The sequence below is a fragment of the Squalius cephalus genome, assembly GCF_949319135.1.
Source record: "Squalius cephalus genome assembly, chromosome: 10".
Classification (NCBI taxonomy): Eukaryota; Metazoa; Chordata; class Actinopteri; order Cypriniformes; family Leuciscidae; genus Squalius; species Squalius cephalus.
The window spans coordinates 7595991-7611898 of NC_137131.1; the positions used below are offsets into that span (position 1 = coordinate 7595991).

General features: G+C 37.3%; 4 protein-coding genes across 7 annotated transcripts in view; 2 read left to right on the forward strand and 2 right to left on the reverse strand.

The window, feature by feature from the left end:
- ca16b (carbonic anhydrase XVI b) overlaps positions 1–3215 on the forward strand; it is a 90131-nt gene extending 86916 nt beyond the window's left edge. The window contains exons 24-29 of the mRNA XM_079883993.1: positions 502–578; positions 745–873; positions 1248–1394; positions 1536–1678; positions 2161–2296; positions 2454–3215. Coding sequence (XP_079740119.1) covers positions 502–578; positions 745–873; positions 1248–1394; positions 1536–1678; positions 2161–2296; positions 2454–2594 — 773 coding nt within the window. The 3' untranslated portion in view covers positions 2595–3215. The remainder of the gene's footprint in view (positions 1–501; positions 579–744; positions 874–1247; positions 1395–1535; positions 1679–2160; positions 2297–2453) is intronic.
- Positions 3216–4663: 1448 nt separating this feature from the next.
- tardbpb (TAR DNA binding protein b) lies at positions 4664–12113 on the forward strand. Of its 4 annotated transcripts, none has more exons than XR_013822491.1 (8): positions 4664–4939; positions 5596–5851; positions 6207–6385; positions 6562–6702; positions 7807–7977; positions 8777–9894; positions 10667–10760; positions 11202–12113. XR_013822491.1 is itself a non-coding variant. In XM_079883148.1 (6 exons), the coding sequence occupies exons 2-6, from the start codon at positions 5611–5613 to the stop codon at positions 9269–9271; spliced, it is 1227 nt and encodes a 408-aa protein (XP_079739274.1). In that variant the 5' UTR covers positions 4670–4939; positions 5596–5610; the 3' UTR covers positions 9272–10602. The 4 variants fall into 4 exon arrangements, 1 of the variants encoding a protein (XP_079739274.1); XR_013822493.1 differs by having other exon boundaries at positions 4670–4939; positions 10667–10802; XR_013822492.1 differs by having other exon boundaries at positions 4670–4939; positions 10667–12113.
- cenps (centromere protein S) lies at positions 11203–12876 on the reverse strand (the record flags this gene model as incomplete). The annotated part of the gene is made up of 5 exons (XM_079883156.1): positions 12726–12876; positions 12493–12616; positions 12371–12404; positions 12215–12281; positions 11203–11331 (listed from the first exon to the last, which is right to left on the reverse strand). The coding sequence occupies exons 1-5, from the start codon at positions 12756–12758 to the stop codon at positions 11203–11205; spliced, it is 387 nt and encodes a 128-aa protein (XP_079739282.1). The 5' UTR covers positions 12759–12876.
- Positions 12877–13676: 800 nt separating this feature from the next.
- On the reverse strand, positions 13677–15125 carry rbp7b (retinol binding protein 7b, cellular). The gene is made up of 4 exons (XM_079883155.1): positions 14822–15125; positions 14525–14703; positions 14092–14193; positions 13677–13995 (listed from the first exon to the last, which is right to left on the reverse strand). Exons 1-4 carry the CDS (start codon positions 14892–14894, stop codon positions 13942–13944), a joined length of 408 nt encoding a protein of 135 aa, XP_079739281.1. The 5' UTR covers positions 14895–15125; the 3' UTR covers positions 13677–13941.
- Between the last annotated feature and the right edge of the window lie 783 nt (positions 15126–15908).

Genomic DNA, 15908 nt, shown 5'->3' on the forward strand with positions numbered 1-15908 from the left:
AAAAAGTATTTCGGTTCTCTAGAAATATTCTCATATATTTATATAGTTACAGAAAATATTTTTTTATCATTTAATCACAACTACAAATTGGTTTTAGAGGTGGCATATATATATATATATATATATATATATATATATATATATATATATATATATACACATACCAGCATACACGCATACATGCATACGTGTATATATATATATATATATATATATATATGTGTATGTGTATATATATATATATATATATATATATATATATATGTATGCATGTGTGTGTGTATATGTGTATATATATATATATATATATATATATATATATATATATATATATACACGTATGCATGTATGTGTCTGGGTGTGTATTGTTTAACATAAAATATAACATAAGAAAGGTCATTAAGAATTGCAAACAATAGTATTTTAAAACACATTGAATGAATGGTACAATACAAGCTTTGGTTGATTGTGAAGATTATAGTGAGTTGTTTTTCCCCACAGCGGAGCGGGCGCGAGTGGCACTAGCTCCCCTCCCAGGAGTAAAGGGAACAGACTACATCAACGCCTCCTACATTATGGTACAGCAATAAGCCTTACTGGAACATTATACGTCATTTTGGATTATATTTAATAATGCATGGAACATGAATAATTTGCGTACCGGTGTTTTATCTCTTCATCTGCTTGTCTCATCATTTGCTGTGATTTTCTTGTAGAATGAAATCAATGTTTATCCACTCACAGGGCTATTACAGGAGCAATGAGTTTGTCATTACCCAGCATCCTCTTCCCCACACGACCACTGACTTCTGGAGGATGATCTGGGATCATAACGCTCAAGTTATTGTGATGTTGCCAGACAACCTCGGCCTCGTGAGTACAGTGTTAAAGAGCTACTTATGAACATGAGTTTCTAAGTGGATGCTTGCTGCGTTATGTAACTTATGTTCTTTTAATACATATTCAGTAAGTTCTGTTAATGCACTCTAAAACATTTCATACCAGCGGGTTATCGTAGCACTTACACTTCAATTCCAATTGAATTATTACCTTCTATAATACTGTTAACTTTTTTAAGAAACTATATCTAAAGAGCAACCTCGGCCTAGTTATAAAATCATTTGTGTTTGCTTGTGATAAATATTTAATGTGGAAACAAGTTCAATAATAAATTACCTGAATCTGTTATTCATTTTCCTTATAAAAATCTATATATGATATGATATGCCCTGCTCTTCTTTTTATAGACTGAGGATGAATTTGTGTACTGGCCCAGCCGAGAGGAGCCCATGAACTGCGTAGCCTTTACTGTCACCCTCATTAATACTGACAGACTCTGTTTATCTAATGAGGAACAACTCATCATCCACGACTTCATCCTGGAAGCCACACAGGTGTCTCACGCACTACACAATCATGACTCTTAAAAAGGAAATTTGCATGAAGTTTGCTTGATTAGACGAACTTAATGTGGACATATTAATTTCTGCATAAGTATAACATGCTTATATAACAGCTTTATCTTTGCTGTGCAGGACGACTATGTGCTAGAAGTCCGACATTTCCAATGTCCGAATTGGCCAGATCCTGATGCATCCATCAGCAGCACATTTGAGCTTATCAACATCATCAAAGAAGAGGCCATGGCGAGGGACGGTCCCACCATTGTGCATGATGAGTGAGTGTCCTGTGTGTGCATAGAACATGAGTAGTGGCGTGGAGACGCTTTTCCACCGTCAGGCCAAACCATTCTCAATGCTTAACCTTTCCATTCCGTGCCGATCCGGCCCAGCCGGCACGGATACGGTTTCATTTTCCACTGTGGGGCTGAAAACCGAGCTGGAATGTAATACAGATGCCTCAGTCGTTGCCAGAGGTGGACAAAGTACACAACTCCATTACTTGTGCGAAAGTATTGAGACTTCTGGTCAAATATTACTCTGTTATAATTGAAACTTATAACGCGCTTCGCCACCTACACAGAAACTGGTAGCCAGGCAAGTGACCAATCCCGAGTGGCGACATCACCACGCATTCCTCCAGCATGGTTAGAATTCCTCAAGTGGTAATACAACTGTATCCCTTCCTTACCATTCAGCCTGACGGTGGAAAAGCGGCTTATGCAACCAAAAGCAGAGCCTCATGGATTGTGTGTTACAGGTTCGGGGCAGTTTCTGCCGGGATGTTCTGTGCTCTGACCACACTCTCCCAGCAGCTGGAGAACGAGAGTGCTGTGGATGTCTATCAAGTGGCCAAAATGATTAACCTAATGAGGCCTGGTGTCTTCACTGAAATTGTAAGTTAACAAATGTAACCTCATCACAAAAGTCTGCCTGATGATAAATTTAGAGAGGTCATTGGGGTCTCGTGTAGACGTTTGACGCAGTCTGATTCGAGTTCCAAAACCATTTAAAAATGTCCTTTTTTTCTTTATTTCTGTCTACTTCTTTTAGGAGCACTATCACTACCTTTACAAGGCTATGCTCAGCCTGGTTAGCAGTAAAGACTGCAGACTTGGCTTCAGCTACATGGATACTGGGATAGTGGTAATGGATGAATCCAACCAGGCTGAGAGCATGGAGTCCTTGGTGTGATGTTTCCAGAAAATGAAATGGAACAAAGTAGTTCCTTGAACTTTCCATGAGGCCTTTTTCCACAGACTCTTGGTGAAATGAAAAGGAAAAAAAAAACGACAAAAAAGAGCTTTTATATACTGATAAAAATAAATTCTTTTGATATTTATTTTTGCTGCTTTTTGTTATCCTGCTGAGCGCCACAAACTGCTCTCCAAAACACGTGCACACAGACACACACACCGTCTACTTTGCACTACACTTGTCAGTGTTACTACTTGATGCCTAGCTGATTATTGATAATTGTGTTGAAACCGTTTCCGAGTATCACTTTATTCTTGACGATAAAGTCTACAGACATGTGAGGGTGATCAGCGACAGCACATCAACACACACATCAGCCTCATACCCATGAAAACTTTACACAGAAAAGCTCCAACTTAATGCTCATCATGATGCGACTTTTAACCGTCAAGCATTGTGACTTGTTAGATTAATGTTATTTTTTTTTATTTATTAAGATATGCCATTTTATGTCTAACTTATATACATTATTTCAGTGTGGTATCATAACAGCAACTGTGAACATATATTGTTATCAGTAGCATTTCTATGGTTTTGTAATATATAAAGATATTGATCAAAAAATCTTTATCTCATTTCCTTCATTTCAGTTGTCATGTTTTCAATGGGCATGCTCAGTACTTCCTCCAACAGGTATTTTCCTGAAAAAAAGATGACTGTGACTGTGCTGTTTACACTGGTATTCAGGGACAGGGACAGGTGGTTTAGATCATACCTATCAGACCATTACTATTTTGTCTTTTTAAACGGGGAAAAATCTAGATAACGTCAGTAAATTATGGAGTGCCACAGGGATCTGTGTTAGGCCCTCTGCTATTTTCAATAAAAAAATTCTGATTAAATGATTGCATAACAGATTAGGACATAAAACTGAGAATTCGTTTGAGGAAGGGGTGAAATACTGAAGTAAAATGACTCCACTTAAAACTACTAGATACGTTTTTAAATATAAAATTCTCATGTATAGTCAATGAAATGAAATGACACCAATGAAGATACTCACCTTATACACAGATGGATGTTATCGTTGAACAATTAAAGGATCTACATTCGGAGAAGGTTTTTTTCCCATTCCCATTAAAATTCTCATGTATAGACAATGGAACAACTCAGATGAAGATAATCACCTGATGGAAGTTAGTGTTGCTTTGGCCAGTATGATTTAACACATATTACAACTCATTAATGTTTTGCTTTTAACAATCACAAATGGAAAAAAGAATGTTGTATAAGTATTATTCCTACTATGCAGTACATATTCATGTCCCCATAAAAAAAATGGCAACTTATTAGGAACTTTTCCAGTTTTAAGCCAAACATAGTCTTTAAAAAAACAAGCTAATAATAACTCGCCTTAACATGAGAATTTGCTTTTTGTTACAGTCGATGGCACCCATTGACTTCCATAGTATTTATTTAATTGTTCTACTATGGAAGTCAATAGGTGCCGTTAACTGTCTGGTTACCAAAATTCTTTAAAATATCGTCTTTTGTGTTCAACAGAAGAAATAAACTCATACAGGTTTGGTACAACATGAGGGTGAGTAAATGATGACAACATTTTCATTTTTGGGTGAACTGTCCCTTTAAGTAGACAAATGAAAAAAATTAGGGAAATTATTTTACAAAAATATTAAAGTCAGATCTAGACAAACACTATTGCACTGTAACTTTGTACACATCACTGTGCGTCAAGTAAATAACATGGATATTATACTCATTTCTACCACTAGGAGGTGGTAGAATTTCTACCACTATATCTCTGGGAACAGTCCACTAATACACGGGGAACGGGCGCTTTTGCTTTCATCGGTAAAGTGTTTTAGTTACACAAATGACAGCCATCTCTGTGCCACCTACATTGTTTAGAAATAACACTTGTTGCTATTACATTTTATGCATATATCTCCAAGCAAAGCAAACATGATGGCATACCAACAATGTTTATTTTCCCTTCTCTCAACCCGTGCACATGTAAAAGTGAGCTCGCCCACGTGTGACGTATTTCCTTCATGACTATGTGATGCCATCTTGATACGAAAATAGTGTCGCATGAGTTAGATGATACGGAATATTATTGTCTTGCTATTATATACAAAGACTGCGTTATCTTGCTTTATTCTAATTAGAGTAGAAACGGACACTGTTGAGAGTATCGGTCTCCGTGAGCGTTGTGTTAACTGGTTCATTCATTGATCCTAACACAGTCACTTTTTTTTTTCTGAACGAGGAGCGTGGTGGCGCTAACAAAGGAATATCTGGATCCGAGCAGTTGTTCATTGGTAAGGTTAATTGTATTCTTTTCATTATAACACACAGAAGAATATGTATTTACACCGCATATCGACCTATTAGTTGTCGGATGAGGCAGTATTTTATTGTTGCTTAGCAATAATGATTCGCGAGTTGTTCGCAAGCGCTATGTTACAGAAGTCGCGCGCACGGCCGTCAGCTCACATTACAACCAGCGGTAAGATTTTGATTCAACCTAGTGACTCGATTCTTTTGAATCAGTTTACTAGAAAGATTCATTCAGTGACACTTTTGCTATTTACATCGTACTGACAACTTAAAAAATATAAAAATTAGTCTCTACAATTCTACAACGAAAATGCTTTGTACAGATCTGTCATTTTGACAATAATAACCTACATTTCGATTTTCAATAACGTAGTTCCTTCACGAACGTTGTTTCATTCAGTTCCGTTTTGACGAACGTTAGTTCACAACTGACTCTTTCAGTGAAGGGGCGTGGTCGTTCCGCGTGTTCAACCAATGATATTGATCCTTCACAGCCCGCACTCGATTGCTATTGGTTCGCTTTAGTCAGTCAAGTCTTTAAAGACAGTATACCAGTCGAAGATACACGAGAGAACGATTCGATCAAAACAATCATTTCACGATGGAAGCGCCACAAATTACATTTGCTTACCAACAGCTCGACTCAGGAGAGATGGCCGAGATGTACATTCGCGTCGCGGAGGAGGAGAACGAGGAGCCGATGGAGATCCCGTCGGAGGACGACGGCACGGTGCTGCTGTCCACGGTGGCCGCTCAGTTTCCAGGGGCTTGTGGCCTGCGCTTCCGGAGCCCGGTGTCTCAGTGTATGAGGGGAGTTCGCCTGGTGGAAGGAATCCTGCACGCGCCCGAGAACGGCTGGGGAAACCTGGTCTATGTGGTCAATTACCCCAAGGGTACGTTTTGTGTTCACTTGGCCTCGGACCTAATATAAATATGAGAAAGGTTTTGAGAAACATTCTAATAATGGTCAAAATCATGTTTTATAAAGCAAAATGACATTAATAACCCTAACGTTCCCCCCTCGAAGGCAAAAGAGGTCATTGTATGCATTTTAGGGTTAATTTAGCCATGTGCTTTATAATTTAACAGTGAGGTTATGTCATAACCATAGTTGAGCACATTTGGGTGTTCTTCCGTATTTCTTTTGTCTATCTTTAGCTGTAAAAATGCAATGCATTTTGATTTAAATGGGGTCGCATGAATGGTTTGGATATGAAAACATTTAACAAGTGAACTTTTCTATTCTAGAAACGGCTCTGCCAGATAATAAGAGGAAGATGGATGAGATTGATGCTTCTTCTGCAACAAAGATCAAGAGAGGAGATCAGAAGACTTCAGATCTGATTGTGTTGGGTCTGCCATGGAAAACTACAGAACAAGACTTAAAAGACTACTTCAGTACGTTTGGAGAAGTCATCATGGTGCAGGTAAAACATACTGATATAAATATAAGATGTGATCGTCTTTGTACTGTCATGTTTTGGTGAGAGCTATCCAGCTATTAAAAATAGAACTAGACTCGACTGTCATTCTTGAAGTCAGATTAAATCTGGTATGAATTGAGTTCTTGAATTGAGTTTTCGACTTGATTCTGTTACACTAGGTCAAGCGGGACGTAAAGACGGGAAATTCAAAGGGGTTTGGGTTTGTAAGGTTTGGTGACTGGGAGTCTCAGGGTAAGGTGATGTCGCAGCGGCACATGATTGACGGCAGGTGGTGTGACTGCAAACTACCCAACTCTAAGGTTAGTGTCTTGTTTTTCTTTTTCTTTTTTCCATTTAAAAGTTTGGGGTTAAAAAGATTTTATTAATGTTTTTGAAAGAAGTTTCATATGATCACCAAGGCTGCATTTATTTGATCAAAAATACTGTTAAATCAGTAATATTGTGAAATGTTAAAAAATTCTAATGTTTTCCATTTTGAATATATTTTTAAAATGTAATTCCTTCCTGTGATTGCAAAGCTGAATTTTCTGCATCATTACTCCAGTCTTCAGTGTCACATGTTCCTTCAGACATAATTTTAATTTGCTGCTCAAGAAACACGTCTTATTATCATCAATATTTTTGTGGAAACCATGATACTTTTAAAATAAATTTTGTATCATTATAATTGTCTTAACTTTACTTTGACCAATTTACTTTACAGACTTTTGAACGATAGTGTATATTAGAGCTGCACGATTTATCGTTAATAGACCGCGATCAACAATTCACCCGTGTCTATTAAACCTTTGATAAAACAACACTGGAACATTCAAATCTGTTTTGGCGCTTTCGCTGAGCCAGAGAGAGCAGTTGTTGTGTTGTAGTAAATATTTTTGTAATATAATTTCCCTAAATTTGTTTCATTTTTCGACTTAAAGGAATAGTTCACCGAAAAATGAAAATGTTGTCATCATTTACTCACCCTCATGTTGTACCAAACCTGTATGAGTTTCTTTCTTCTGTTGAACACAAAATAAGATATTTTAAAGAATGTTGGTAACCAGACAGTTTAAAAAAGTGTCATTGAATCATTAATTTAATAGATTCGTTTTAAACCGCTGATTCATCAAGAAATTGATCATTCATTCAAACACCGTTTTTTAATTTGTTCAGATTAATTAAACGATTTAAGTAGACTGCAGCAATTAACATTTTGTCAGAACCTCTTGTAAATTACGTTTTTGTTGTCTGTTCAGATCTCTATTTTAAAGAAAATAAAAATTGTTGTTCTCATTCAGAATTGTGCAGCTCTAGTGTATATGATAAATTGTTACTTTTAATCAATTAGCCATTTATAAATGAAGTGTCAGGTATTCACTTTTAGGGTGCTAAACAAAATGATGTGTCTGAATATTTAACAGCAAGGTCCAGATGAACCAATGAGGAGCAGGAAAGTATTTGTGGGCCGTTGCACAGAGGACATGAGCGCTGATGAGCTCCGTCAGTTCTTCATGCAATATGGGGAGGTCACAGATGTCTTCATTCCTAAACCATTCAGAGCGTTCGCTTTCGTCACCTTTGCAGATGACCAGGTAAGCTATTGTTTTTTTTCTCATTGTTCTTAAAGTGCCCTGTTATGCTATTTTAAAGGTTCCTATTTTTGTTTTGGAGGTCTCCTGCAATAGGCGTATATCCATCCAATGTCAAAAAAACACTTTAATTTTCTCATAATGTACATTGCAGCATCACCTCTTTTCTCAGTTTCTGAAATGGTTCGAAAAAGGATTCAGTCTCTCTACACCCCTCCTTTTCGAGAGCTTACTCTGTTCTGATTGGTCAGACAACCCAGTCTGTTGTGATTGGTCGACCGCTTACAGCACGTGTCGGAAAACAAAACTCCCATATCTGAATTTCAGCTCTGGATTTTCCTTAGCACTTGTATGACACAAACAGTAATGATGCAGTCAGTTTTACCGTATCAATTCGAGCCCTAGTCCTCATCCTTTGGAAGTGCATGCAAAGTGGATATGCATTCGCAGTGCAGAAAACAGTGTCTTCTCAACATGCCTACAACACGAACCAAACTCTTCCAGGCCTTGAAAAAGCACAATAGGGGCACTTTAAGGTGATAAACCAGGGATAAAGACCTGTTCACAAAAGTAGAAATTAAAGTAAAACTGTAACAAATAAAATAACGCAAGATACAGGCCACGTGGCTAGATTAATTTGCTTTTTTGTGTAATTTCTCATATGAATGCGTTTCAATTCAAGGTCTTGTTTGTGGTGATTTTCTATTGGTATGAGAATTTACTTTTGCAGCATTCTGGAATTTATTGTTTAACCTGTTCATGCATTTCTGATCATAATTAATATTTTTCATCTTTCCTCCAGGTTGCCGCTTCACTGTGTGGAGAAGATCTGATCATCAAGGGCATCAGCGTGCACATCTCCAACGCTGAACCAAAACACAACAACACTAGGCAGATGATGGAGCGGGCAGGGCGCTTTGGGAATGGGTTCGGAGGTCAGGGTTTTGGAGCCAGCCGCAGTGGCATGGGGGGTAGTAGCTCCAGCAGCTTGGGAAATTTCAACAATTTCAATCTCAACCCAGCCATGATGGCTGCCGCCCAGGCCGCCCTGCAGAGCAGTTGGGGTATGATGGGAATGTTAGCACAGCAGAATCAGTCAGGTGCGTCTGGCACGAGCACAAGCGGCACTAGTGCCCCTCGGGACCAGCCCCAAACATACAGTTCGGGGAACAGCAACTACAGCAGCTCAGCTGCTCTCGGCTGGGGCTCCGGCTCTAACTCCACCACAGGTGGTAGTGGGTTTAACTCCAGCTTTGGCTCTGGTATGGAGTCTAAGTCGTCAGGGTGGGGTATGTAATTCGGTTTGTGTTTGAAGTGTTGTATTTCTAGCGCATTTTGGTAAGTATTTTCCGAGAGACTTATCTTGTCACGTGTGTTTGGGAGTGGGGATGGGTGAAAAGGGAGACGGGACAAAAAAAGAAGAATGTTTTTTACACTGAATGGAATTTAAGTTAGTGTTTAGAGTGAGATGTTAACCAAGGTGCAACATTAATGTACCATCTTTGGAATTATGTTTTTTTTTTTTTTCTTCCCAATGTTGTATTGTCTTGGTCGATACAAACTAAGCATTTCAACTGGATTCTTGTAATGCATGTTGTTCAATCTGTGGATATCTGAAAATGCATGAGAATTGCATAATCCTTCAAGTACATTTATTATTATTTAGGACAAAAAAAAAAAGACATTTGCATTGGAAAGAATCTGGTTGAAACCTGAACATATTGTAAATTCAGCTTTATGATTCAGTCCAGTTTTATGGAAACCCTTTAAAACAAGCCTTCATCAAAATCTCTTCTGCAGTTGACATCTGTGGGGTTTGCCTGGGAAGAGCGCCCTCTATGGCAGCACAGTGTGGCTGAGGTCATTATGTCACCTTCCTCCCCATGTCTATATGCTCTCATCGCACGGCTCGATGACACGGTGGGTGTCTCCTTTTTCTTAATCCACTTTTTAAGACAAGAAGTGCGCAGAAAGTGACGTTTTTAAACAACCCTTGAGTGCGATTGGTGATATGGCGAAGAGTGAGAAGGCTGCGAGTGAGCGAAGAAAGTGTGGAGCGCACGAACGAAAAGACTTGCGAGTGCGATGAACGAGCCGAAATGTGACTGCAGTGGGTGGGTTTGGTGAGCGAGTGAATGAGAGCTGCTGATACTTCCCAGCTTTCCCCTTAATTGAGCCCAAATTGACGGACATTTTGTTCATGTGTACCTCAAAGATTTATTTTTATTTAAAAAAAAAAAAACACATTTTGGTCTCCCTAGGTTCCATTTTGCTTTTCTCCTTTAGTATACTGACATGTGCTTATATAGTTAGTGGAATGTTGTGATGATGATGATGATGATGCATACTTTGTCTTGCTTCTATAATCCCATCTGAATGCTGTATGGTGTGTGTGCTTTTTTTTTTCCTTGTAACTTGACCTGTAAGTGTGAGCTTTGATATGGATGACATCTTCAGTGGACACTGAGGGGGGAAAACATGAGTGATGGTGTAAGTGTGACCTGTATGTTGAGTGCTGTGGATGTCTGTGGAGTTTCCCTCTAGATAACGTTGCTCAGTGTTTTCAAAGGCATTTTATATGACTTGTCAAATGAAGGGAGTGCTTCAATAAAACTAATTTGAATAGATTGCCATTTTCTCACGTGATGTTTGAAAGCAAATACCACACAACTAATTGAATTCACACATTTAGGGGCCTGGAATATGGCTGGTCGCAACTGAACCCCAGGCGGGAAGTCTGTTTGGGGATGGAGGAAGATGGAGGATGCTGTGGTTCTGCATCTCTGGTAACGGCCATGGACACGGTAGACTGTAGCGGAATTTGATAGGTGCTTCCAGACGAGGTGTTAACTCAAAACACTTCAAGCATAATACATTTCAATCTGGAAACCTGAGCTGAGATGATATTAGGCTTGATTTAGTTTGGTTTTGAGAAAGCAGCTTGTTGTATTCAAATGCAGGCATAGGTTTTTCAGGTCCATGTTTTTAAAATGTTTGAATTCAAATATTTTAGAGAATCTGTATTGTTTCATAGAGCTTCATATTCCCAAGAAAGTCGTGTTTATAGGATTCTTTATTACAATAAAACACAAATTAACTCATGTTTGAGTATAAAAATGATTGGTGTTTAGTATTTAATGTGATTTATGTACAACTGTTTTATTACATGCAAAAACCAAGTACTTTTGTGCAACTTATAAAAATGTGAATTTTGTACATTTCTTTAGATCAATCTTCAACCTCGTTCTCAGCTTCCATGTCTTTGCTCTTCCTCTTGGCAGCATTCTTCTTCCTTTTCTCCTTCAGTTCTTGGTTGTTCAAAGCCAGTTCTTCACTTTTCTGCTGAATGTAGTTGTACTGTAAGGATTAAGCAAGGGTACAGTGTTTTTTCATTAATTAATTAATACCTTACGAGTAAATATTTTGTATTACTTGAGCACTTGGCAGAATGTTGTTATTTAGAAGCATCTTTAAAGAAATGTGTTTAGTTAGTTAAATTAACTATAATTTAATTATGTATAAATTTACAAGGTTACACTTTATTTTAAGATGACAATTACTAACTAATATTAACTACATGTACTTATAGAGTTAGGGTTTGGTTTAGGGTTAGTTACTTGTAATTATGCATAACTTACTGTTAAAACTATAGTAAGTACATGTAGTAACGTGTAACTATGACACCTTAAAATAAAGTGTTACCCTTTACAACGTTAAATTAGATTTTCCCTAAGTCACAAAGTACTCACTTATACACCCAAGCATTTTATATTATTTTAAATATTAACATTTAGGCCTGGTTTCACAGACAGGGCTGAGATTAAGATGAGATTAGTCCTTAGTTCAATCATAACATTTAAGTAGCTTTTATAAATGTGCCTTAGAAAAAAAACATTACTGGTGTGCATCTTGAGACAAAACGGCTCTGACATATTTTAAGAAATGTCAGTGCAAGTTGTTTTCAGTTGAAACACCTCAGTAATGCATTTTAACCTGGGATTAGGCTTAAGCCTTGTCTGTGGAACCGGGGGGTACATGTAGGCTATAACATGATATGATGGGTTTCCGAAGCTTGGAAAATATATCTAGAGGTAAGAAACAGAACGAGAGTGAATAAATGTGTTTACAAGACCTTTGAATAGTTTTAACTTGTCATTTTTCGTTGTTGGGTGGGACCTTACAGATTGTTTGCAAAAAAAAAAAAAAAAAGTGATATGTTTCATATCTGAAATCATCCTACCAGTGCAGTGGTTCTCCTCGCTGTCAGCTTCACATCATCCACTGTAACTGTGTGTCTTTTAGCATGTCTGCAAACATGCAATATATGCCTCAGCACAAGTAAAACATCTTTATGTGGTTAATAAAAGAGGAAAACCTACTTTTGCACTAAGTTTACCTCGCAAACGCTTCCAAGTCCTTGGCAAATATATCTGGAGGAGAGGTAAGAAACAGGACGAGCGTGAATTAATATCATGTTTAATCCTACCGAAATATGAATGTCTCAAAGCCCGATCTTACCGCACTGTCTGAACGCAGTCTCTGCAATAGCTGCTATCGTCTGTTTGGTGATTTGTTTCTCGCAGTCTGCAGCGATGTGTTGACAGAGAGAGCCGACAGTGTAGTGAACGGCAGCTTTAAGCCTCTAAAAGAACATAAATTAAATACTGTCAACGTGAGAGATCATCTTTACAATACATAACAAATAGCAAAACATTACGCATTAGCTTTTCATTAAGTTTATAAGTTATAACCTGTTTTTGTGCCTCGTCCTCATCCATTTTCATTGGACAACTATGCTGAAGCTCGACTTTATGCTTTTAGCCATTTACAATTAAAAATTGCGCGAATTATGAGTTCTTCACGTTGTATGACGTCGCCAGAGTTCATTCTCGCCCTAACAGCGCCTCCTACCGACGCGGAGTGAATGTCATTCAAGATTAATAGTTCACTTAAACATGAAAATTCTGTCATTATTTACTCACCTTCAAGTAAAATAAATCCATATGAATTTATTTCTTCTGCTGAACACAAAAGAAGGTATTTTGAAGTATGTTTGTAACCAAACAGTTGTGTGGTATTTTTTGTTGTTGTTGTTGTTGTTATACTATGGAAGTCAATGGTGCCCCACAACTCTTTGGTTAGTTACCCATATTCTTCTAAATATCTTCTTTTGTGTTCAGCAGTACAAAGAAATTCAGTCAGGTTTGAAACAAGTTGAGGGTGAGTGAATGATGACAGAATTTTCATTTTTGGGCAAACTATCCCTTTAAGGCCCGGTTTCACAACACTTGCAAAAAAAAAATAACTTCGGCTACTGGTGTGCGATGCTGTGCATCTCTTGAGACAAAACAATGGCACGGACATATTTTATGATATGACAAGTTGCTTTCAGTCAAAACTGCTCAATTTCCATTTTAGCTTAAGTCTTGTCTGTGAAACCGACCAAAAAAGAAACGTGTTTATTTTATGAATAGCTCTTTGATATCTGACAATGTCACAAGGGGAAGTTAGTTACAAGTGTTTGTTACTTCCCTACAACTAAAGCATTTTAATAATGCGGGGTTGGTTGACCCAATTGCACACCATTTTTAGTCATGAATTAACAAAATAGGGAAACTTTGCCAATGTCAGTCTCATACTTAAATATTTGCTTAGAACTTTAAATCAATAAGAACCTCAAAAGAAGACAACATACACTCAGCCTTTGGAGACACTTCTTAATTTATTTTTATTGTTTTTATTTATTTTATCTGAAAAGTACATTTTCTTGACCTAGGCTATATATATTTTACTCACAAGAAGAGTGTCTCCCTCCTTATTCCTCTCAGTGCACTTGTATAGGTTTTCACTGTTGTTTATTTTTTGAAATTGTATGTTCACTTGATTGAGAATGGATTAATGCTGAAGCAGTTTGTGTGTTATTATTCTTCAACAAACATGACAGCAATTTCAGCTCAACACAATCATTCACGCTGTTCTTTTGAAGGTTTGCTTGCAGATCTGGTCTTCACATTTGAGTTCCTTGAAAGGAAGAGTAAAACATTTTTAATGGTTTAACATTTTTTGTATTCATTTTATCTGAAAATTACATGTTATTGAATGTTTTGTTTGACTCACAAGGTAAAGAGTGTCTCCCTCCATCCAGTGTGTCCATCCTCTGTTCTTTTTCTCTCCTTTCTGGACGCACACAAGTTTGTCGTTGTCCCAGTTGACTGTTGTCTGTAGAAAAAACAAGCAGTGTTACTCAATTCTGGCACAGAAAACTCTACCACATATTTTATTGCCAATATCTAGTGTGTGCGTGTGTGTGTCCTGGTAAACCACATTATCAGGACAAATTTTGTTGGTCCCCTTGAGGAAAACAGCTTATGAATCATACCAAGTGATGTTTTTTGAAAATGTAAAAATACAGAAGGTTTTCTGTGATAGGTTCAGTGGTCGGGTTAGTGTAAGGGGGTAAAATATAAAGTTCATTTAAAATGATTATGCCTGTGGAGAGTCCCCACAAAGATAGCAAACCAGAGTGTGTGTGTGTGTGTGTGTGTTCTACCTGGCATTTTTTGTTGTCCAGTCCTTTGGTGATTTCCTCAAACTCTTCTCCAATTTTGAATGAAGTAGAGTAGTTCTTGAAAGTTGTTAAAGTTTTAATGGTGAAAGAATCTCCGTCTTGCTCAACAATCTTCTGTGGCTTTAGCATCCCTGCTATCTTTCGGGTGGCAAAATCAATTCCTGTATTACATAGAGCAAGGTTAAATCCATATACCAGTTCCTCTTAATAAAAAAAAAACATATCTATCTATAAAAATATTGAAATAACTAATATATATAAATTAATGACATTACTCACCGAGAGCAACCATGTAACCTTCAAAGTTTTCATTGTCCACTATGTCCCAGGTTCCACTGTAGTTTGCAGGCATGCTTGATGTCGACCCTGAAGCGTTTCTGTGAGTTCTAGCTCCTGTGTGAACCTAGAAAGCTGAATTTAAGTGTACATGAGTGGAAATGAGAGAAGCAGATGTGCTGTGTCATATTTCAGCAGGTCTGTGTAATATGGGGCAGGGGTGATGTGGCACAAAGGCTATTTTAGAGGCTTGGTCAATGTTGCTATTCTCTGAGGCGGAACATAACTTTTACACACTGCTTGTGTCCCGTGGGAATTCAAAGAGAACAATGTAATTCCAAAGACACATGTTGCTTTGGCAGTGGACTGATCTGATACAGGGAGTAAACAGTTTGGCAAGAATTTAGCAATGTCCCATATGATTTGAGATGATTAGTTTTGTTTCATTATCTGTGCCAGCTTTTCATTAACAATGTGGCAATGGCTTTAAATAACTTCTGTGGTATAGGTTGATATTTTTTTTTCTCTTTTTTCTATCCTCTTGTCTTAGAAGAAAATATTTAGTTTTAATTTTACTTTTTATTTTTAACTACATTTTATGAATTTTATAAACAGCTTGTAAACATACTATAGACAAAAATTGGAATAACCCATTAAACAAAGTATTATGCAATCATGTAAGACATTTCTCCTTATATACTGTAGAACCTTTTCGGCATATAAGAGTTCTTTAAAATTGAATCAAGAAACCCATAGGATTCTATATTGAATCCCCCTGAACCTTTTTGAAGAGTGTATGAAGAGATGCAAAAGCCTCTAAGTGCCATCTGAAATTTTCTTCTAGAATGATCATTTTTATAAAGCTTGTATATTTAAGTTCAGTAATTTCACTTAAATGACAACTAATAGGTAATTTTCATTGCCATTTAAGTGAAATTATTGAACTTAAATATACGAGTTTAATAAAATAATCATTCTAGAAGAAAATTTCAGATGGCACTTATGCTTTTGCATCTGAACTCTTCGTATTTTCTAAAAAGCAACAGACAGTTGGAAATGACAGGTGTTTCTTTAACTCTCATCCAGACAG

Excerpts from the sequence above, each read along its gene's own strand:
- tardbpb (XM_079883148.1), top strand. The coding sequence starts at position 5,611 with ATGGCCGAGATGTACATTCGCGTCGCGGAGGAGGAGAACGAGGAGCCG. Across the intron at positions 6,703-7,806 it reads GCAAACTACCCAACTCTAAG|CAAGGTCCAGATGAACCAAT; the intron begins GTTAGTGTCTTG and ends AATATTTAACAG. Across the intron at positions 7,978-8,776 it reads TCACCTTTGCAGATGACCAG|GTTGCCGCTTCACTGTGTGG; the intron begins GTAAGCTATTGT and ends TCTTTCCTCCAG.
- rbp7b (XM_079883155.1), bottom strand. The coding sequence starts at position 14,894 with ATGCCTGCAAACTACAGTGGAACCTGGGACATAGTGGACAATGAAAAC. Across the intron at positions 14,194-14,524 it reads TGGACAACAAAAAATGCCAG|ACAACAGTCAACTGGGACAA; the intron begins GTAGAACACACA and ends TTTTTTCTACAG. Across the intron at positions 13,996-14,091 it reads AGGGAGACACTCTTTACCTT|GAACTCAAATGTGAAGACCA; the intron begins GTGAGTCAAACA and ends CTTCCTTTCAAG.